Raw genomic sequence first — 24,647 nt, 5'->3', positions numbered from 1 at the left:
GAAATTTAAAAATCAGAATTAATTTGTAATTTTGAAGAACTAAATTTAAAATAACAAGAGGTAAATTAAAATTGGATACTGTTTTGCTGGAGTCAGATAAACCAGCAACATCCCATTGTTTGACCTTCAACTTAACACAGTAAGAAATAGGAGCAGGTCGAAGCCATTTGGCTCCTTAAGCCTCTATGCCTTAAGGTCACAGCTGACTTAATTGTGGCCTTAACACCACTTTCTTGCCTGCCTTAGTAGGCCTCCACTCCCCAGTCAATCAAGAATCCATCTAACTCAGTATTGAATATATTCAATGATCCTGCTTGGTCTCTGTGGAAATCAATTCTGAGGACTAACAACAGTTTGAGATCAGAAATTCCGTCTTATCTTCATTTTACATGGGATACCTCTTATTTCAAATTTATATTTCCTTGTTCTAGAGGGGCCCATGAGAAGAAGCGTGCTCTCAGCCTCTACCTTGTCAAATCCCCTCCGAATCCTGTTACCTTCCGTTAAGAATATCGCTCATTGTTCTAAAATCCAATGAGTCTAAGTTCAACATTTCCTCAAAAGACAATCCACTCTTGGAAAATGTCCATTTTTAAATAGGGAGATCAAAACTGTATCCAATTTTAGCCAGTGGCTTTTACTGTATTTACTAAATCCACTAAGGAAGGAATTCATTAGCTGTATAATTCAGTAAATCAGCACTGTGTGCGCATTCTTTCCTTGTATCATCTGTATCAGAGCTAAGTGTTAACTGTTCTGTTTTTGAGAATTGAAATCTTTATCAAGTCAGTGGCTGCTATAAAATTTTAAAGAAAATAGTTGCATCAACAAAAATATTAATCTGCTGCACTGTCAATAAGTGCCTAACACACAAGCAAATGTACAACTGTCCATACTGGGAGAGGCAAAGTGATCATCTCATGTTCAATACCTACATTACATTGTATAATAGCATGCAGAGATGAAAGCAGTCAGTGGATATTGCTTGCTCATTACCTTTCAAGAGGGCTATTGAATGAGGGGAATCAAGAATTGGGGGTCAATTAAACAAAATTAAAAGTGCTTACGAGAAACAAAGGAAAAGAAAAACAATTGCTTCAAATTGGTTTGGAGGGTTTGAACTATAGGGAGAGGCTGAATAGGGTTGGGGCTATTTTCCCTGAAGCATTGGAGGTTAAAAGTTGACCTCATAGAGGTTTATAAAATTATGAGGGGCATGGATAAGGAGAATAGCCAAGGTCTTTCTCCCCAGGGTAGAGGAGTCCAAACATAGTCAGCATGGGCTTAAAGTGAGAATAGTTTAAAAGGGACCTAAGGGACAATTTTTCCAAACAGAGGGTAGTGCATGTATGAAATGCTGCCAGAGGAAGTGGTGGAAGTGGGTACAACATTTAAAAGGCATCTGCATGGGTATATGAATAGGAAGGATTTAGAGGGATAAGGGCCAAATGCTGACAAATGGGACTAGATTAATTTAGGCTATTTGGTCGATGTGGATGAATTGAACTGAAGGATCTGTTTCAATGATGTATATTTCTGCAACTCTATGTAAAGCCACTGTACCCATGGCTTACCCAGGTTCCAGAGTTTCACCTTGGATCAACCTCAGGCTGCGAAAGAAAGACAGCGACACCAAAGCATAGGAGCTGCGAATCTTCAGGTACCCACTGATCACCTCGATCAAGCCCAGGTTTGCTTCCAACTCTGCTGCAATGTTAGCTGAAAGGACACGTCAGAAATTAGGATTTTCTCAGCTTCACAATGCTACCACCGCACAAACAAAAGGGACCCGAGATGGTAGAGGTTATACAGCAGCATTAAAGCTGTGGGAGACAAACATAACAGAGTAGAATTTACTAAACTTCATTCACAGAATTAACAGATTCTCCTGTAAAAAGAGACATGAGCCAAGAGAAAAGAATGTGAGGAACTAGAAGCACAGTGAGGGAGGACAGTAAGACAAAGAAACAATTCTGATCTGGATTCTGTGTTTCAGGGCGCAGGTGGAAAAGAGAACATTAGAAACGAGAGATGGAGAAATGAAACAAAAAAACAGGAGTAAAGATCTGGAGAGAACAAGAAAGAAAGTGATTGATATTGCAAATTTCAGGCCAAACAACTTGGAGACATTGCATTTTACAGATTGGCTTAATGGGGTGTGTGTGTGTGTGTGTGGGGCGGGGGGGTGTGCGTTTGGACAGAGAGGGGAAGGGGAGACAGAGAAGGTGATACAGAGCAAGGGAGAATGAGAGCAAGCTAGACTGAAGACTAATCTTCTGGAATGTTTTGAGGATGTAACTCTGAAGATGGACAAGGGAGATCCAGTGGGGATGTAGTATACCTGGACTTTCAGAAAGCCTTTGATAAAGTCCCACTTAGGAGGTTAGTGAGCAAAGTTAGGGCACATGGTATTGGGGGCAAAATACTGACTTGGATTGAAAATTGGTTGGCTGACAGGAAACAAAGAGTAGTGATAAAGGCTCCCTTTCGGAATGGCAGGCGGTGACCAGTGGGGTACCGCAGGGATCAGTGCTGGGACCGCAGCTTTTTACAATATACATTAATGATATAGATGATGGTATTAAAAGTAATATTAGCAAATTTGCTGATGACACAAAGCTGGGTGGCAGGATGAAATGTGAGGAGGATGTTAGGAGAATACAGGGTGACCTGGACAGGCTAGGTGAGTGGACAGATGCATGGCAGATGCAGTTTAATGTGGATAAATGTGTGGTTGTCCACTTTGGTGGCAAGAACAGGAAGGCAGATTACTACCTAAATGGAGTCAAGTTAGGTACAACGAGATCTAGGTGTTCTTGTACATCATTCAATGAAAGCATGCATGCAGGTACAGCAGGTAGTGAAGAAGGCTAATAGCATGCTGGCCTTCATAACAAGAGAGATTGAGTATAGAAGCAAAGAAGTTCTTCTGCAGCTCTACAGGGCCCTGGTGAGACCGCACCTGGAATATTGTGTGCAGTTTTGGTCTCCAAATTTGAGGAAAGACATTCTGGCTATTGAGGGAGTGCAGCATAGGTTCACGAGGTCAATTCCCAGAATGGCGGAACTATCTTACTTTGAAAGGTTGGATCGACTGGGCTTGTATGCCCTTGAGTTTAGAAGGCTGAGAGGGGATCTGATTGAGATGTATAAGATTATCAAGGATTGGACACTCTGGAGGCAGGTAGCATGGTTCCGCTGATGGGTGAGTCCCGAACTAGAGGACACAGTTTAAAAATAAGGGGTAGGCCATTTAGAACAGAGATGAGGAGAAACTTCTTCACCCAGAGAGTGGTGGGTGTATGGAATGCTCTGCCCCAGAAGGCTATAGAGGCCAAGTCTCTGGATACTTTCAAGATAGAGTTGGATAGAGCTCTTAAGGATAGTGGAATCAAGGGTTATGGGGATAAGGCAGGAACAGGATACTGACTGAGGATGATCAGCCATGATCATAATGAATGGTGGTGCTGGCTCGAAGGGCAGAATGGCTTATTCCTGCACCTATTGTCTATTGAGAGTAAAGGGGGCAAGAGAGAGAGAGCAGGGGCAGAGAGAGAGAGAAAGAGAGAGAGCACGGGGGCAGAGAGAGAGAGAGTAGGGGGTAGAGAGAGAGTGAGCAGGGGGCAGAGAGTGAGAGAGGGAGAGCAGGGAAAGAGAGAGGGGGAGAGGGAGAGCAGGGAAAGAGAGGGGGGGAGAGGGAGAGCAGGGAAAGAGAGAGAGAGCGAGAGCAGGGTAAAGAGAGAGAGCAGGGAAAGAGAGAGTGAGTGCAGAGACAGTGGGGGTGCAGAGAGAGTGACAGCAGGGAAAGAGAGCAGGGGAGAGCATGAGCCAAGGAGAGCATGCTGGGTGGGGACAGTGAGCTGGGGGGAGTGGGGTTTGGGTGGAATTGGGAAGTGAAGGAGGAGGGGAAGAGAGTGGAGGGAGTGGGGACGGGGAGTATGTTGGGGTGGAGCAGGGAGGTAGAATTTGTTAATGCAGAGTGACAAAGGTCTGGAATGAGTAAATGGCAGCTCTCTCCAAATTTGCAGAAACCAGCTGCAGTTTCAAAACCAAACACCAGAGGACAGACGTTGCTTTCAGAAAACCCTTCATCTGATCGAGCGAAACAAAAATGTTTCGCAATCTAGGACTTTGTCACATAAATGTTTCTTTGTACAAGAGCCAAGGACAAGAAGCAACTGTTTACTCTTGAAAGTTCATCCACTTTTATCCAAACTCACTCATAGCATCCAAGTGTGTTTGGAATGTCCCTCAGTTGTTTTATTGCTAACCTGCTTGGGCAGGTTAATCTAAACTTTCAACACTGTGTGTTCTTATCCATTTTAAATGTTTTTATCTTTATTTCCTCTCCTAATTTATGATGAAACCATATTGGATCCATCTTGTGTTCTCCTTTAATGATGAGCTCCTTTAACTGTCACCTTCATTTCCTTTATCACTCATTCCCTTTTCTCTGAAAAGATGCAGCAAGAACTGAATAGGAAAAACTGACGGACGTCCAACCAACACACTGTAAATAATCTTGACACTTGTATTTCACTGTCTGGCTGTGTATTGTAAAATCCATTAGCCTGTACAATTGCTTTGCCGCATTGTCTAGTCACTGAAGTTAATGGCATTTTAATTATATGGTATGATACGTAGGTGAAGACATTGATTAAGTACTTAGAGCACTTTCAGGCGTTCTTATGATGCAGTGTTAGTGTCCTTACCCCTGGACCAAGGCACTCGGGTTCAAGTCCCCCCTACTCCAGAGGTGTGTAATAACATCTCTGTGTAGTTGATTAGAAAAATAGGTTAATAGAAAGACAATTGAGAGACAGACTGGGGCCTGGAGACTCAGGTTCAAGTCCTACCTGTACCAGAGCTCTGTCATAGCACATTTATCGAGTCATAGAGATGTACAGCACGGGAACAGACCTTCAGTCCAACCCGTCCATGCCGACCAGATATCCCAACCTAAACCGTGGGCGGCACAGTGGTCAGCACTGCTGCCTCACAGCGCCAGAGACCCAGGTTCAATTCCTGACTGTGTGGAGTTTGCACATTCTCCCCGTGTCTACGTGGGTTTCCTCTGGGTGCTCTGGTTTCCTCCCACAGTCCAAAAAAAAAATGTGTAGGTTAGGTGAATTGCCCATAGTGTTAGGTGAAGGGGGTAAATGTAGGGAAATGGGTCTGGGTGGGCTGCGCTTCGCGGGCCGGTGTGGACTTGTTGGGCCGAAGGGCCTGTTTCCACACTGTAAGTACTCTATCTAATCGAGTCCCACCTGCCAGCACCCAGCCGATATCCCTCCAAACCCTTCCTATTCATATACCCATCCAAATGCCTTTTAAATGTTGCAATTGTACCAGCCTCCACCACTTCCTCTGGCAGCTCATTCCAAACACTTCGAAGGTGCTCCTTTGTTCCAATAAATTTGCAACATTTTTTAAAACTTACTTTTAATCTTCCATCTGTCTGTTTGACTGCACAATCAATCTAAACTTTCAATCCTTTACTGAGTCCCCTCTTTATCACTCTCCCCAATTGAACTGCAACACATTTGACCAATTTAACAGTGGTGTAGTCACAATGGCATCACCAAAATAGATAATAGACAGGCAGGAGGCTGGAAGAACACTACAAGCCAGGCAGCATCAGGAGGTGGAGAAGTCGTCGTTTTGGGTGTAACGACTGGAGGTGGGGGTGGGGGGAGCTGCAGATAAAGGGGATAGCGGAGGCAGGGGGGTGAGGTGAGGATTGGTGATGATAGAGGGTACGACCTGATTGATCAGTGGGATGAATTAATCTGGTTGGTGGCTGGGAGGAGTGGAAGGGACAGGGAGGGGCTGGGAAGGGAGGTTATTTGAAATTGGAGAATTCAATGTTCAGTCCTCCGGGCTGCTCAGGCAGATGATGAGATGTTGTTCCTCAAATTTGTGGTGCTTCTGCAAGGACAGTTCCCTTCAACAATCCTTGGTTTGCACCATAGTCACACCCTACCCCCGCTGAACACCTTCTCCTGCAACCAGAAATGATGCAAAACCTACCAGTACACAACCCCCCTCACCTCCATCCAGGACCCCAAACAGTTCTTCCAGGTGAGACAGAGGCTCACCTGCCTCTCTTCCAACTCAGTTTACTGCATCAGTGCTCCCAATGTGGCCTTCTCTACATCGGACAGGCCGAACGCAAACTTAGAGAACGGTTCACCGAGCATCGCAGCCAGGCCCGCAGGGGCCGACCGGACCTCCATGTCCCTCCCTCCCCATCCCTTCCACTCCTCCCAGTCACTTACTGGATTCATTCCTCCCATTGACCAACCAGGTCATACCCTTTACCTGTTTTCAACTATGAGTGTGGTGCTGGAAAAGTACAGCATGTCAGTCTGCATCCAAGGAGCAAGAGAATTGACATTTCAGGCATAAGCCCTTCATCAGGCTTTTGCCCGAAACATCAATCCTCCTGCCCCTCGGATACTGTCTGACCTGCTGTGCTTTTCCAGCAGCACACCCACAGCTCTGATCTCCAGCATCAGCAGTCCTCGCTTTCCCCTGTTTTCACCTATCCCCACTTCACCACCCTGCCTCCACCACCCCCTTTATCTGCAGCTCCCTCCACACCCACCCAGAGTCCTGAAGAAGGGTTACATTCAAAACATCGACTTCTCCACCTCCTGCTGCTGCCTGGCCTACTGTGTTCTTCCAGCCTCCTGCCTGTCTATTTTGGATTCTAGCATCTGCAATTTTGTTTTGTCTCTGTCACCAAAATAGTTGGCATATAAAGGCTAGTGAAGGTTGTGAAAGGATGATATCAGTAACATGTGGCAGTCATCAACTTGTCGTATAAAGGAATTTTGTTTAAAAAAAAGAGAGTCTGGCAGTCAATAACTATATCAACAGAACCAAGTACCAACATCAGATTCCATTTAACACAGACTATCACTCTCATTTTAACTTGTCTCCCTTTGTGCATTACTTAATGTCATTACAAATTTCTCAAAACCTTAATATACCCTTTAAGATACCCAAATTATCCTCTAAACATTTTAATTAGCATTTAAAGACTTACTTATCCTTTAAATATCTTAAGGTATCTTCTACTTAAAGCTGTGTTGTGCTTAACCTTTTTAATCCTTAAATTTTCTCTTATTTGGCTGACCTAACTTCTGTGCCTACCAGACTGCCTCCACAGACAGCTCGCTTTGTGCCAATGTATCTGTTGCTTTTCCTTCCTGCAGTCACAGAGTCATTATGGCACAGTTGCAGAGCAGTTGGCCCAATGAGCTCATGATAGAGCAATCTAGTCAGTTCTGTTCCCAATAAACTCATAAGTTAGAATCCCCACATGACCCTCATCCCCAAAAGAAGCCTTCAAGGCTGACTGGGACTGACAGATCATTTGTGAGATGTGCATATCGAGGGACGTGGAGCTCAGGCAGATAAATGGATCAACCATGTTCTCGGTCTCCATGGCTCAAGGGGCTAAAGAACTAGTCCTGCTGCTATCACTAACAGCTGCCTTAATTTGATGGCATCACTGAAGAAGCTGCTAGGAGGGGCCTCTCTTGCGAAACAGTGGTAGTGTCTCTACCTTTGGATGGGGAAGATTGGGTTCAAGAGCCATCTGCCCCAGAGGTGTGCAATCTCATCTCTGAACAGGTTGATTAGAAAAATGAGCTAATTAAAAATGAAGCTGCTAAGAACATAAAGCAAATGTGAGCTTTTCCACCAAACACAACAGTATTGTGTGACCATCTACTGAAGAGCTGCAAAAAAAATAATATTGCCATAGGTCACAGGCGTGAATCTAGGCATCATAAAAGGCATCTGGATGGGTGCATGAATAAGAAGTGTTTAAGCAGGAAATAGGTCAAATGCTGGCAAATGGGACTAGATTAGATTGAGATGGCTGGTTGGCATGGATGACTTGATCCGAAGGGTCTGTTTCCATGCTGTATGACTATATAACAGGGAAAAGCTTCAAAACACAGAAACCACTGGTGTGTTAGCAAATCACATAGTAATGGTTATCTAGCAGCTTTGGCAGTTTCTGTGGAAAGAGAAACAAAGTTAACGTTTTGAGTCCAGTATGAGTCCTTTCTACAAATGTTAACTCTGCTTTTCTCTCTATAGATGGTGCCAGACCTGCTGAGTGTCTCAATCACTTTCTGCTTTTATTTAAATTTCATCATCCACAGTACTTAATGTTTACTGGTGAAAGTAATTACTGCTTTTAATTTGAAGCACAAATTAAAGAAAAACACTTGCTTCTTGCATTTTTGTTTTCCTGTTGAGGTAAATTATTCATCAACTCGGTTCCTTGCATCGTGCGCGCACACTCTCCAACTGCTATCTAATAAATGCAGAACAGAAAGGTTTCCTTCTGAAACCAGCTGTAGACTCTCTCTCACATTGGGATATACGGAGACAAGTAAAATAACAATATTCTGAGGCAGCAACATGTCTTCTGGTACTTACTTCCTCCACGGATGTTGATGACCAAGCTGCCTTTGATGATGGTGCAACCTCGCAGCTCCTGAGCAGCGGTCACCGATTCGATGGTCTTTACATTCACCGGGCAAATTTTTGGACACAACCCGGTGCAAGGTACACAGAGGAGACTGGCAATGAAAAGAGTAAAGATTTTTAAAAAATGGTTAAGAGGACCAAAGTTTAAAGCCAACATTCCCGCTCTACAATGTCTAGTCAGAGTGCATCTTAAGCATTGCAGTCAGATCTGGTCATGAAGATCTGGTCAAACTGTGTGGAGTTTGCACGTTCTCCCAGTGTCTGCGTGGGTTTCCTCCAGGTGCTCCGGTTTCCTCCCACAGTCCAAAGATGTGCAGGACAGGTGAATTGGCCATGCTAAATTGCCCGTAGTGTTAGGTAAGGGGTAGATGTAGGGGTATGGGTGGGTTACGCTTCGGCGGGGCGGTGTGGACTTGTTGGGCCGAAGGGCCTGTTTCCACACTGTAAGTAATCTAATCTAATCTAATCTAATCTAAAAGTAATCTAATCTAATGAAGGAAAGGTCTGGTTCTGCAAGAGCTGAATCTAAGAGGTAGTCTCAGTTTCCATGTCAGAAGATTGCAGGTTCAAACCCCATTACTAAGGCACAGCATTGCACACCACACTGGGAATCAGGATTGCCCCGAGACATTACACCGAGTCCCCAGCCATTTTCCGAGTGCCATGGCCAATATTTATCAACATTGCTTGACAATACAGGACATGGGGAGGCAGACATGTTGCCAATACTTTTTTTAAAAAATCTTGCACTCATCAGGACGAACATAAGAATGCTAAAATTAAAATTATCACTACAATTTATACTTCAGAAAGAGAGATTTAGATTGATTAGCAACACCTTGGCCAATCGATCAGCATTCCTTATTCTGGACATACAAACGTACGAATTAGCCCGTTAGGTTCCTTGAACCTGTTCTGCCATTTGATAAGATCATGGCTGATCTGTTCCTGTCTCAAATTCTACATTCCCACGTGCACCTAATAACCTTTCATTCTCTTGTCTAACAAAAATCTCCACCTTAAAGATTTTCAATGACCCTGCCTTCACCAATTTTTAATGCAAAGTTTCAAAACTCTTTTGAAAAATCCCTTTTCCTCACCTCTGTTCTAAAAGATCACCCCCAATTCTGAGCTCAACCCTTTCAACTTGTTAAACCATTCACGATCTTACGTACTTTAATGAAGTCCTTTCTTATTCTTCTAAATTCTAAAAGTCAAAACAAGCCCAACCAATAAAACCTATTCTTATATTAAGTAGTAATGCTCATTCTGGGTAAACCTCCTCTAAACTATATTACTGTGATGGCTTGAAATTTTGTATTTTTACATTTGTCCTGATCAGTGCAAAACAGAAAGCAACATGTCCCTATTTTCATATTACTAATAATTATCTCTCAATCATCAATTTTAAAAAATGTTTTGATTACTTTGCTGTTTGCAGGTGCTCATTTTGTTTCACAAGGACCCAACTGAGCATTCAAACACTTTGGAATATCCCAACATTTAAAAAAAAAGGTGTTTATATAATTGCACCCTTTAATCGGCTAGAAAAACCTAAACTTACAAGAATTAAAAGGGAGAGTGTGTCCTGGAAGAAATATGTAAAATATTGAGCAGTCTCAAAAGGTTTAATCCTAGAAGCTAATTTCAAACACACAACATAAGGAATAAACATGAAAACAAACTGGGAACAGGCATCTTCATCACTGGTTCTCTTCACAAAGAGCACAACTGCTGAACAGCTTGCTGTGGGCCAGGACAGATCAAAAACATTTGGAATTGTCCTTACAGCCATAAGTTGATGTAAAGACATAGGAGAAAGTGATCTGAAATTCTACTCATAGGCTGTGATGAAAAAGAAGATGCATGAGGTTCGTGTGGAGCATAATGTCAGAACGAAAACAGAAGTTGCTGGAAAAGTTCAGCAGGTCTGGCAGCATCTGTGAAGAGAGATCAAAGTTAACGTTTTAGGCCTTCCTCAGAACCACCAGAATGGATGGCTGGAGCCAAATGGTCTGCTGTGTTGTAAAGAGTGTGCAGTTTTATCGGATGCAAAGTGCAGGTGCGAGTTAAAACAGGCATGAGGACAACTTTTCTTTTTACACGTAGTGGTTTGTGTATGGAATGAACTGCTAGAGGAAATGGTGGATTAATGTACAGTTATAACATTTTAAAAAACATTTTGGTTAATTCCATGAATGGGAAAGGTTTGGAGGGATATGTGCCAACCACAGGCTGGTGGGCCTAGTTTGGTTCGGGATGGACTGATTGGGCCGAAGGGTCTGTTTCATGCTCTATGACTATAAGTGGGTGGCTAGGATTGTTTGTTAGGATCAGCAAGATGGGACAAATGGCCTCCCCAGTTGCAAACACATGAAAACTCATTTTGTTGACCATACACCATTCTTAACAACTCAAAATTACAATGAAAGGGGTAGGCTGGAATAAACAAATATATGCTCGCCAACTTTAACAAAGGCTCTACACCTCCAAAACTCAATCAGGAAGACAGCAGGGAAATACGCCACCCAGTGGTGTCCATAAGCACATCAGGCAAACCCACACAGTGCCAAAGATGTGCTCCACTATCCTCTTCAGTCACAGACGGGATCAAGTGCCATTTTGAATAGACCAGTAAAATAGCTGTTTGACATTGATTTGTGAATACTTCACATCTACTTCAACCAAGAAAATAAATTCCGAGGCATAAAGATACAGGTAACCTTTTTATCTTTTAATTATTAGTCACAACATTGACTGGCAACACTTTAAAACAAATCAATTTCGATCAAGCTCTTTGTTGAAATAACACAAAAGGTCTATGAGAGTACAGCAACTGATGTATTGTGTACTTGGACTTGCAAAAGGCATTTAGACAAGATACCACATTATTTCAAAGCCCATGAGATGACTGGGGTGTCAGAAGCATGGATACACAATTCACTAAAGGAGAGAAAGCTGAGAGCACCAATGAATGGCTGTTTCTCAAATGAGTGGGAAGCAATCCTGTACAGTAGTGTCACGGAGATTAGTATCACAACCACTTCTCTTTTGGGAGACCTGTATTTTAATGAGCTGGACTTGGGACTATAGGGGCATGATTACAAAGTTTGTCAATGATACCAAACTTGGAACTGCAGTAAACAAGAATGGTAACAGACTTTAGGAGGGCACAAGCAGACTGGTGAAACTGGCAGACATATGGAAGATAAGATTTAATGCAGAAATGTGTAAAGTGAGTCATTCTAGTAGGACGCAGGAGGAAAAGCAAAGTGAACTAAATGGTACAATTTTAAAGGGAGTGGGTGAACAGAGAAGCCCAGAGATGTGCATAGTATGTCTATGAACATAGCAGAACAAATTAAGAAGGTTGTTAAAAACACATGTAATATCTTTGCCTTGATTAACAGAGTACTAAAACAAGGAAGCAATGCTAAATCTTTCTCAAACTAGATAGCCCTAGAGTATGGTCTTCAATTCAGGGCATTGCACTTTAGAAAAAAAACATCAAGGCCTTGGAGAGCAGACTATAGAGAATTTTCTGGGGAGTGGTGGTGGCGCAGGGACAATTTCACTGGATAGGACCACAAATCCAGAACCATAGGCTAATGTTTTGGGGCCATGGTTTTAAATCCCACCATTCAAAAAATCTGGCATGAAAAATCTCATCATATAAAAACCCATCTGGTTCCCTTCAGGGAAGGAAATCTGCCATCCTTATCTGTCCTGGCCTACATGTGACACCAGACCCACAGCAATGTGGTTGACTCTTTACTGTTTTCTGAGCAGTCAGGGATGGGCAGTAAATGCTGACCCAACCAGCGATGTCCACATCCCATAATGGACTATTTAAAAAAATTACTGGAATGGTTCCAGTAATAAGGGACTTCAGGCAACTGCAAAATATTGCAGATGCTGAAAATATGAAATAAGAGCAGAAAGTGCTGGAGAAAGTCAGCCATTCTGGTATCTGTGGAGAAACAGAATTAATGTTTCAAGTCCAATATGACTTTTTCTGTTCCTTTCACAGCCTGACAGTTGTTTCTCTACCTCAGTAGCCAACGTCCCTCCCTTTGATTCCCCCCTCATTCACCTGTACCTTGGTCAGTCATCAAATGCAGGCCTCGGCTGGGTGTACTGCCAATAACAGCAGCAGCAGCCACCTCTCTAATGAAAGTCTGCTGTTGCCCAGTTATGTGCTTGATTGGCATTTAATCATAAAACCCCAACAGTGTGAAAACAGGCCATTCAGCCCATAGAGTCCACACCGACCCTCTGAAGAACATCCAGCGCAGATCCACCCCTATACCCTACCATCGTAATCCCGCATTTCCCCTGGCCAATCCACCTAACTTGCACATCTTGGAGAGTGGGAGGAAAACTGGAGCACCCAGAGGAAACCTGCACAGACACGGGGAGAATGTGCAAAGTCCATACAGACAGTTGTCCAAGGGTGGAATTGAACCCAGGTCCCTGGTGTTGTGAGGCAGCAGTGCTAATCACTGAGCCACAATGCTACCTTCTTCTGAGACCCCCGTCACCTCCATTAGTCACTACGTGGGTGGTGTCTAACGAGGAAGAATGTCATCGAGGGCCGATGGGTGTACTGTGCTGTAAAGTCTCAAGGCGTTCCACAAAAAAAAGGCTTGCAATTAATAAAGAATAAAGTGCACAAGATCAGGATGTCACAAAATTCCTTACTGCCAACATTATATTTTTCAAGTTTTCTCCACACTGTTGTAATGTATAATATGTAGCATCTAATTTCATCACAACAAGCAACGTGGTCACCAGATAATCTGTTTTTATGGGGTTGCTTGAGGGATCCGTACAGTTTCCAAAACAAGGGGAACTCCCCTTCAAGATAGTGATCCAAGTGCACCTAAGATCACAACCAAGGATCCAGTTTAACAACTCCTGTTCAACGGGGTACCTCAGACGATGCAGCATTCTCTCAGCACTGCACTGAAGTGCCAGCCTTGATTGTTGTGCTCAGGTCCTGGACATGAACTCAGAACCACGTGATGCAAAGTACCAACTGAACCATGGCTGTATTTGTTCCTGGCAAGTAGGCCAGGGGAAAACAGTCTCGCAGTGCTTTCTCTGTAAAGCGCTCTCAGAATTTTATACATTTCAATCAGATTAACTGATGCTCTTCTAGACAGCAAGGACAGTCAGTACTCCAGGACATTGCAGATGATTGATTTACCAGCTTTGCTCACTAATAGAAGAGCAGACCAACTAAACCATGGCTGAGGATTAAGGACCAAAAGATTGTTTAAAATCCAACTCTTTAACCAGTGATAAAAGGAGAAGAAACGAGAAGCAGAGGCTTTCTGAGGGAATTCCAGAGTAATCAGCCTCATGGGCTGAAGGCACAGCTAGCAATGGCTAAGTCAAGGATGCGGGGTTGTTGCATTATAGGCTAGAAGTCAGAATATATGTGTGTGTGTATGGGAAAAAGGTTAGACTTTGAGATTAAGGCTCGAATTGTTGTGCTGAGGTTAGAGGCCTGCTGATTGCTCTGACTGCTGTGAAAGGCAAGGTGAGAGATTAATGTAATGCTCTAATTCTGACATTTGTTCCAATATTGCTGAAAATCAACAGCACAGCTTAATAATGAAAAGACTGCAATTAAAAAAAACCTCCCATCTCCACCATCAGCAGTTCATTTTGGAAGCAACAGTGAGACATTAACTAGCAGTTAACGTCACCAAGTGGTCAACAACTCTGTAATGCTGCAGCCAATAAAATGAGAGTCTAAAAAAAACTCGATTATGCAAGTAAGCAAGCTTGCTCAACAGCTCAGACCTGTTCCTAAGAAGGAGATGTTCCTGTCTGACATTCACAAAAGCAGATTAAACTGTTCTATAGTAATGCAACTGGAACAGCTCCAAATAGATTGATGCAAATTGGCAGCTTTGCAAACCCCAGGGGTCTTAAATATATAGAGGACGGGACTGCTCATAAAACCTGGACCGCAGCCCACAACATTCTCAAAATGAGTGGAAATCCACAAACTTTAATTTCTCCATCAAAACCTTACTCAAAACCTCCTCACTGATTTATTCACCCAGTCTTCCTAATTCGCCTCTACCTTGCTGCTTACTTTTTCTCATCCTTATAAGGTTTGGAAACATTTGAGTGCAGAGATGCTATACAAATGCAGGTGCTCATTCTTTGTGGAACTGGGGATAAGAGTCAGTTTTCCAGAAACTTATGCAGATGGGAACTAACTGGGGTAAAAAGGAACTAACTGAAATGGGTGGCGAAAGCAGCAGCAATCCACAGACTGAGAAATATTTGTAATTTGATGGTACAAGCACAAAGCTGCATGAGTTTTTCAATCCTTTCTCTTGAACCTTCAACTTGTCCCATTCTGGCTAGACAGGGCAGGGAGCTGTTGAGTAATGTGGGTGGGTCCAGGCAAAACCAGGAAAAATCATCTAACCTATCAACTTAAACATGCGTACTAACAGCACTGAGATCCAGAGTGCCTGGCCAGCTAAGACAGCCAAACCTGTTTAGACCTGCAAAGTGGGAAGAGTCCAAATCCATTAAGACGAGTCTGCTGCTCTATAAGTGAGCCAGGCTGGTAAATCAATCATCTACAATGTTCTGGAGTACTGACCGTGCCCCTGCTGTTTAGAAAAACGTAAGGTAATCTGATTGAAATGTGTAAAATTCTGACAGAGCTTAGCAGAGTAAGCACTGAGAGACTGTTTCCCCTGGCCTGAGAGCCAAGAACAAACACATGTTTTTTTTGGGCGGAGGATGGCAGCTATTTAGAAGTGACATAAGGAGAAATTTGTTCATCCAGAGGGTTCTGTATCTTTGGACCTCATTGTCCAAGAGGATTTTAGAAACTCAGTCAGTGAATATATTTGTGACTGACACTCAGATTTTTAGATACGAAGGGCTTTAAAGGATGTGGTGATGGTACAAGATAGTGATATCAAGGTGGAATATCAGCCATGTTCCAAGATAATGATGGAGCTTTCAAGAAGCTGTACAGTCTTCTCCTGATCCTACTTTTAAAAATGCATGTGTTAACCAGATGCGAAAAAGGTGCTGGCTAGACCAGCATCTGTTCTCCATCCCTAATTACCCTTGAGAAAGTGCTGCTGAGCTGTCCTGGAATCATAGAATCCCTACAGTATGGAAACAGGCCATGAGGCCCAACAAGTCTACACCGACCCTCCAAAGAGTAACCCACCCAGACCCATTCCCCTACCTTATTACTTTACATTTACCCCTGTCTAATGCACCTAGTCTGCACATCCCTGAACACTATGAGCAATTTATCATGGCCAATTCACCTAACCTGCACATCTTTAGATTGTGGGAGGAAACCAGAGCACCCGGAGAAAACCCATACAGAGAATGCACAAGCTCCACACAGACTTTAGCCCAAGGGTGGAATCGAACCTGGGTCCCTGGCACTATGAAGCAGCAGTGCTAACTAATGAGCCACTGTGCCTTCTTGGACCACAACAGTCCATTTGGTGTAAAAGCACCCACAATACCATTAGGGAGGGAGTTCCAAGATTTTGACCCAGCAATATTGAAAGAACAGTGATATCATTCCAAGTCAGGATTGTGAATGGCTTGGAGAAGAACTTGCAAGTGGTGGTGTTCCCATGCATCTGCTGCCCTTGCCCTACCGGGTGTTACAAGTTGCAGGTTTGGAACGTGGTGTTGGATAAGCCTTGATGAGTTGCTATAGTATGTCTTGCACTTGCACACACAACTGCCACTATACCTCAGGGGTGCAATGGTTTAATGCTAAAGGTGGTGGATCGGGTGCCAATCAGACAGCTGCTTCTGTCTTCAATGGTGTCGAGCTTCTTGATTACTGTTGCAACCACGCTCATTCTAGCAGTGAAGAGTTTTGTGGACAAACTTTGGGGAGTCAGGAGGTTACATTTCAATGCCAGCACCATGAGTCCACCATGAGAGAGATGGGCAGGATGAACGAATTCAATGAGAAGGAATTATAAAATCTTACTTGGCTTTCCCCAATTAACAGACCCTACCCCCACAACCAAAGGGAGAATGTGCATGGGGTAGTTGCAGTCCCAGTCATAATGAGGTTCAGTTCCTCCCCTTGTTTTACAGTTTACACAGATGTTAGATCCAGGAGTTGGCTTAAATTAAGACTGCTTAGTCACAAACCACAAATTAGCTAAATGTTTCAGTAGCAACAATGCCCGCAGGAGGAGATGCATGCAGTTACGGGCAGATGGAATCTTCCTGCTCCTTAGATGTGGGAACTGAGTAAAATAACACAATGAGCTTTTAAGTAAGAACAGAGAGAAGAGGCAGTGAGTGTGCATAGGATTAAATGCAGCACGCACTGGGACTCAAATGTGATGCAATTCACCACAAGGCGGTTGCACTGAATTCCCTCATACAGATAGTTACTGACCTCAATGAGGAACGGCCAGGCAGAAACCAGACACACACCCAGAGGGAGAGAAAATGAAAAACATCATCTCAATCCAGCACCCAACCAACCCCAGAATAACCAATTCACCCAGGGACACAAATCAACGACATTTATTTTCTAGCAAAAGTGCATATTCTAAACTGGACAAGTTTGCAACTTGTCCTGCAATAAATAACCCAACCCACATTTTTTTGCTGCAATATGTGAAAGAAACCGCCAGTGAATCTAAAACATAAAACAATACCAAAAAAAAACTGAATCCTTCATCCATCCCCTTAATCGTCATAGATTAGTAGAAGTATCACAGTTAATATCCATTCATGCTTTATACAGTGAAGATAGTCTCATTAAACACCACTGCCCATGCAGTTATCACATTTCAATTTTCAGGTAAAGGTGTTCACACAGCAGCTCATTGTCTCAGAAACAAGGTGAAGTGCCTTGTGTGCAACAAGTTACTTTGAAGGTTGTTCAGCATTGCATTGACAGAGAGCTACCAAAGGTCACATCTTTGACAAGAGGTTCTTAGTCTGGGGTCCAGCAGCTCAAATTGAATTTTAAGAATTTATTTGATGTAGGGATTGCTGGCTATGCCAGCTTTTATTCCACATTCCTAATTGCCCTTGAACAGTTGGTGGTAAGCTGCTTTCTTGAACCACTGAAATCTACGGGGAGGTAGGTACATGTACAATTCCATGAGAGAAGCAGTTCTGACCCAGCAACAGTGAAGGAACAGCAATATAGTTCAAAACCAGGATGATATGTAGCATGGAGATGAGCTACTCACTCATCAGTGTCTGGACAATGGTAACCCCTCAGATGTTGATAGTAGTGATTCAGTGACAGTAATGTCATTGAATGCGAAGGGGCAATGCTTAAGTTTATTTATAGTTGAAGGTGGTCATTGCTTGGTTCTTACGGATATAACAATTACATGATACTTTCAGCAAGGAAACAAGGGGTTACTGTCAGATGCGCATCAAGATTCTCCCTCATCTACACCATGAAACAAATTACTTGGTCATTTATTGTATCATTTACAGTATCAGCCATGATCGAATGGTACAATAGATGCAATGGGCCAAACGGCCTAATTCTGCTCCTTTATCCAATAGTCATGTGAATGTACCTTCGTCTAACTAGTCCCCAAACTTGGTCACAGGACTGGTTACACTTCATGGTACAAAACACTTTCACTGTTTCCTTGCTGAAAGTATCATGTAATCGTTATATCCGTAAGAACCAAGCAAGACCCCTTTGAAATTCTCTCCAACTTCTTTACTTCCTGGTTATTCATCAGTCCAGACAAATTGTGTCAGTAGGTACAAATCCCCCGTCACCTACAAATCAACCAAATACACACATTACATCAGTCCATGGAGAATAGCCTTGTCTACAGCACATCCTGACCTTGGAAAGAGGAAAGGTTGCAACAAAATTCCTTTCTTCTTAATTTAGAAATATAAATTCTAATTATCACATCAAACCCTGACAAGTTATGAAAATTCAGTCCAATAAAAACGTTTCCGTCTTCACTACTGCTGTCCTTAGTTAGAAGCAGCCACACCAGACTGATCCACTCAGATCATCTGTGTTAATTCTTTGGATTCAATCCCAGCCCCACTACCCAATTCTTTTTACTCCACTTATGGAGTTGACTCTGGTCAAGACACAGCTGGAGAGATACTGGTACCTTTCCCATATCACCCTACATCATGAGCAAGTAGGGGATTATGTCAGCTGTGCATTAGTAGACACCACCTTTCCCTTTGTATCAGAAATTTTGGGTTTCAGTCCCATTCCAGAGACTTGAGTGCAAAATCTCAGATGGCATTGCAGTGCAGTACTGAGGGAATGCTCCACTGTCAGAACAGCCATCTTTTGGATGGTACGTTGAACAGAGGCTGCCTTCTGTGTCCTCATAGGTGAACTTAACAGATCCCAAGGTAATCCCATGGTACTCTGCCAAAGAAAAACAGAGCAGTTCTCCCCATAGTGCCAGCCAATAGCTATCCCTCAACTGACAGCATTAAAAAGAAATACCTGCTCATTATCATAATTGTTATTTAAGATGGGACTTGTTTTACATAAATTGGGTTGCCCCATTTCCTACATTATATCATTGACTATTCCAAGAAGAATTTTATTGGCTGTAAAATCCTTTACAATACAAATATTTGAAGTAGTAGCAGAAGCAGGCCACTTGGCCCCTCAAGCCTGCACCACCTACTGTCACGGCTGATCCAATTACTCCCCATTCCCACTTACCTTCAATAGCCTTTCACCCACTTTTCTCAATAGTAATCCATTCACCTCTATCTTCTCATAATCACAGACTTGGTCTCCATGACCTTTCAAGGAACAGCGTTCCAAAGAGTCAACGGTGCCCAGTGAATAAGAATTTCTTCTCAGCTCAATTTTACCGAGGAATCCCTAAGTTTTAAACAGCAATCCTACTTCTAAATTCTCCCACAAGAGAAACCACGCTTGCCGCATCTACCCTGTCCAGACCCCTCAGGATCTCCCAAGGTTAAGTCAAGGCATGTTTTTCCATTACCATGAGGACCAAGCTTAATACTGTCACTGCCAGGCATGCCACTTGCACCTCTTTAACATCCGATTTATGTGAGCGACAATACAAATGAAACATGGTAAATCAAATGGTTGTAAACTGGTTGGGTTTTAATTTTGAAATGCAAGTGCATTTCACCAACAGCCAAAGAAGAATCCCAAGCCAATATTTCCCTTACCTACCTTAGGGATGACTGATGCAGCTGTTAACTCAAACAGCAACTGAGTGTTTCGGGCTGTATAGGTACTAAATTTCCCTAAAGCCTAGCTTGTAATCATTTTCTGGAAAGAAGTGAAATTACACCATTAAACTGCAGCCCACCCTAACCTTCCCCAGACTCCTTTCAATTAAATACAATCGTGGTTTTGTAAAGAGGCCTTTATCAGGGACTGGATCTGATATATGATCATCTGGTAAAATATATACAAGACTAATAATTTATTATTTTGAGAATAGATGTCCTTAAAAAAAAACTCAACAGTGGAAAAAAAAGAGACCAGGGATGAGTGTGAGCAGTAAGTTGAGAATCTGACACTGGTCAAAGGGATAAAAACTGGTTTCTTTTGCCAGCTGCATAGATACTGGAGCATTAACTCAAAGCCTTAACAGCAGAAGCAGACAGCATAATTAGACAGCAAGAGGCAACAATAATCAAATCAGGACACAGCACCAGCGGGAAATAAAAGCAGGAGAAAATCCACTACCAAAGGAGGGCACAAATCTGGTGTTAAACACCAGTGGCCGTTCTGTGCTAGTGGAGGCTTCACCCACTCACTCCCTCAAATACCCATCACCCCCACCTGTGAGAATGTACCATACCTTGCTGACATCAAGGCACCATTTCATCCTGGCTCCTCAGCCAAAAGCCCAATGCCTCTTGCCTGAGTGGCAACTCATCAGCCATAGGAATAGGTCAAAGCCAACTGTGATTTTACACTCAGCAGACCTCCCAAAACCCACAGAATTCTTGCTAGATTCAGTGCAGAGTGCAAGTTCAGAGGAATATCCTTAGACCCAAAGGCTGCTGTGGGTAATATTACCTCTTGCCCCTTTAACTGGGGCACAATAACCTTCCACAAATCAATGAGTGGGCTTAGGATCTCGCCAGCCCAGGGTGGCTAGATTTTAAATTTACTGATCAAGGTAAGGCAAAGCTGAGATGGGAGTACTGGAGAAACTGCTGAACTATAAAAGGGCAGTGTGTAAAGATTTGAATAAATAAATGCACAAGAACCTATTTTTCTTCTTTTAAAAGAAAGCAACATGCGATGTTGATAGGAACTGTGCATGTTGTTATTGTGGGAGCTGCATAGCTGCAGATCTCCTTCAGCAGTGCAATTAAGGTCACAGACATTACACACAGTTGCTGCCAACAGCACTCTGATCAGCCAGCAGGAGCTGTCTATCGCGTAGTTAAGTAACCCTCACTGATGAGGCACCTATTTAGATGGATATTGCCAGCTGGAGGCTGAAGCACAGCATCAAAGCCTGCCAGATAAAAAAAAAATCCATCCCCAGCTGACCCAAGTCACAGATGGTGCTGTTTCAATGATCCAGATCAGACACTATGCAAGTTAAACACACCTTCAGTTGTCCATATCAAATGGTAAATGGAGGTCCATCTGAACTTGTTTTTGGGAGGGAGAGAGTAGTGTTACAACTAAGTTCAAATTAATGCTGTTACAAAGATTATTTTAAAAAATAAAACTCGCAATAGGAGACCAACAGGTCCACCCTACCTTTCCACCTCAAAGATGGAGTTTAACTTAGGTGAGGTGCTGCATTTTGGAAAGGCAAATCAGAGCAGGACTAATACACTTAATGGTAAGGCCCTGGAGAGTGTTGCTGAACAAAGAGACCTTCGAGTGCAGGTTCATAGTTCCTTGAAAGTCGAGTGGCAGGTAGATAGGATAGGGAAGAAGGCATTTAGTATGCTTTCCTTTTTTGGTCAGAGTATTGAATATAGGAGTTGGGAGATCATGTTGCAGCTATATAGGACATTGGTTTGGCCACTTTTGGAATACTACATTTAATTCTAGTCTCGCAGCTATAGAAAAGATGTTGAGAAACTTGAAAAGGTTCAGAAAAGATTTACAAGGATGTTGCCAGGATTGCAGGGTTTGAGCTATAAGGAGAGTCTAAATAGATTAGATTCCCTGTGTGGAAACAGGCCCTTTGGCCCAACCAGTCCACATCGACCCTCCGAAGAGTAACCCACCCAGACCCATTTCCCTCTGACTAATGCACCTAACACTGTGGGAAATAAATAGGCTGGGGCTGTTTTCCTGGAACATCAGAGGAGGAGAAATTTCCAAAATCATGAGAGGCATGGGTTAGGTGAAATGTCAAGGTCTTTTTCCAGGGTAGGAGAGTCCAAACATAGATGGCATAGGTTTAAGGTGATGGCGGAAAGATTTAAAAGGGACCTAAGAGTCAACTTTTTCATGCACAAGGTAGTGTGTATATGGAATGAGCTGCCAGAGGAAGTGGTGGAGGCTGGTAAAATTACAACATTTAAAAGGAATCTGGACAGTTATATGAATAGGAAGGGTTTAGATTGATATGGGCTGATGAAGGGCTTTTGCCCGAAACGTCGATTTCGCTGCTCTTTGGATGCTGCCTGAACTGCTGTGCTCTTCCAGCACCACTAATCCAGTATTTGGTTTTCAGCATCTGCAGTCATTGTTTTTACCCTTAGATTGATATGGGCCAAGTGCTGGCAAATTGGACTAGATTAATGTAGAATATCTGTTTGGCACGTATGGGTTGGACTGAAGGGTCTGTTTCTGTGCTGTACGAATCTATGACTATGAATTTAGTGGATGCACCAAAGCATTGTGCTGATGAGTGATGGTGAACTCATTGGTATAATTCAGTTGCAAATCAATACAGAGCTGTGACCGGCACATTAACTGTTCAGGTCTGTGCAGAGAAAAAAATTCAGGCTGGCAGAAATTAGCTAAGTGTATGTTGGTGCAAGATCTGGGAGAAGAAAGGTCGAAAAGGAAACCCATGAACTGTGGATGCTTGCCTGCATACTGCCAGATATCTGGTTAGAGCTTCTGGAATATTGCGGAGAAGGCTTGGTGAAATCACCTTTTCCAAAGCTTCTGACATACACTCCCAATTACCCAAGAAATATCGGATCATTCAGCAGAAGTGATGGTAGGAACTGCATTTCCAATATATCTAATAGTGATGACAGAAGTATCCCCATGGTGCTTTATTAAAATTCATTAATGGATTGTGGATGCCACTGGCAGGGCCAGCATTTACTGCCTTCCCTAATTACCCTTAGAAGGTGCTAGCTAGCTGTCTTTGTGAACTACTGCAGTCCACAGGGCATGGGACACCCACAATGCTGTGAGGGAGGAACTTGTAGGGTTTTGATACAGCAACAGTAGAGAATAAGCCGACATAGCTCCAAGGAAAAAGTGAGGACTGCAGATGCTGGAGATCAGAGCTGAAAGTGTGTTGCTGGAAAAGCACAGCAGGTCAGGCAGCATCCAAGGAACAGGAGAATCGACGTTTCGGGCATCAGCCCGATTCCTGAAGAAAGGCTCATGCCCGAAACGTCGATTCTCCTGCTCCTTGGACATAGTTCCAAGTCAGAATGATGTTTGTGTCTTGGAGAGGACCCTGATATTCCTATGTATCAGCTGCCCATATCCCAGATTGTAGAGGATATGTGCTTGGAAGGAGCTGTCGAAGGAGGAGCAGATGATTTCTGCCATAATCATAATGTAAAATAAACCCTATAGTGACCGAGAATAGAAATTTAATCAGTCTTGCCTGAATAGCAAAGGGTTAACCAAACAGATTTGGGAAATTTCAGGATGACATGGTTTCAAATATTTCTGTCTGGAATAAATGGACGTCAAGGGGATTGACTGCTCGATATGATGATCTGTGTTGAACTGGTCACTCCCATTATCCAGAAATAGAACATCTGGGTCACCAAGACATCTCTGGCTTGTGCAGTATCGCATGAATGATGGCAGGCTCAGATTAATATTAAAGGTTGTCATGTTGCCTTTTAAACAGAATCCGGAAAGGAATTTTCAAACAGAACACGCCGTGCAGCAAGCAATAATATTTTTACTATTGGATCAGTAGGACTTGCTTTCTTCATCTAAGGAAATAAAAAGGATTTTATTTTGGTAAGCTGTCATTGTATATCCTTGAACACTACGAATGCAAGCACCTCCTTTCAGGTGGGATTCAGCCATAGTTCAAATAACACCACTGTTTTCATGTGGAATCACGAATATTACAGCATAGTCATAGCTTCAGACAGCTGCTCAATTGCTACAGTCTACTCCACCTCCTACTCTAAACCACACAACCTCTCTATTTGGTCATTCTTTAACTCTCAATATCTGCATTGGAGGCTTGGGGGTTGACCTTATAGAGATTTATAAAATCATGAGGGGCATGGATGGGATAAATAGACAAAGTCTTTTCCCTGGGGTGGGGAAGTCCAGAACGATGGGGCATAGGTTTCAGGTGAGAGGGGAAAAACTTAAATGGGACCTAAGGGGCAACCTTTTCACACAGAGGGTGGTGCGTGTATGGACTGAGCTGCCAGAGGAAATGATAGAGGTAGAATTACAACATTTAAAAGGCATCTGGATTGGTATATGAATTGGAAGAGTTTACAGAGATATGGTGAAGTGCTGATAATTGGGACTAGATTAGTTTAGGATATCTGGTCAGCTTCGATGAGTTGGACCGAAGGATCTGTTTCAGTGCTGCACATCTTAATGACTCTAAATCAAGACCTCTTCTCTAATAGACAGGAGGCCTTAACAACAAAAATGTTAATCCTAAACATTGCTCCAAATTAAATCACATACAAAATGGAAGAGAGATAAAATTGCAAATTGACGAGTTCATGTACGATGTTACGTTGCAAGCCCTCCAGGGGCTGAGGTGGTGTTGGACAGCGGGACAGAGAGGCAGGTGGCGTGGGAATGGGCGAGAGAGCCACAATGAGGAAAAAAAGAGAAAGAGACAAACACAACCAGAAAGAGAGAGAGAGGAGAGAGAGGGGGAGGGAGGGACAGAGACAGTGTCACAGCCAGATCAAAAAGGTGGCTGAGGGGTGATGATTTA

General features: G+C 43.1%; 1 protein-coding gene across 1 annotated transcript in view; it reads right to left on the bottom strand.

The window, feature by feature from the left end:
* LOC140494751 (insulin receptor-like) overlaps nucleotides 1-24,647 on the bottom strand; it is a 260,114-nt gene that overhangs the window by 55,377 nt on the left and 180,090 nt on the right. Inside the window, exons 4-5 of the mRNA XM_072594310.1 lie at nucleotides 8,461-8,603; nucleotides 1,575-1,719 (exon numbers count right to left, since the gene is read on the bottom strand). Of these exons, the coding sequence (XP_072450411.1) occupies nucleotides 1,575-1,719; nucleotides 8,461-8,603 (288 nt within the window). The remainder of the gene's footprint in view (nucleotides 1-1,574; nucleotides 1,720-8,460; nucleotides 8,604-24,647) is intronic.

Source organism: Chiloscyllium punctatum, chromosome 24 (genome assembly GCF_047496795.1).
Source record: "Chiloscyllium punctatum isolate Juve2018m chromosome 24, sChiPun1.3, whole genome shotgun sequence".
NCBI lineage: Eukaryota > Metazoa > Chordata > Chondrichthyes > Orectolobiformes > Hemiscylliidae > Chiloscyllium > Chiloscyllium punctatum.
The sequence above is the reverse complement of the archived record's forward strand: the minus strand, read 5'-3'. Positions and strand labels throughout refer to the sequence as shown.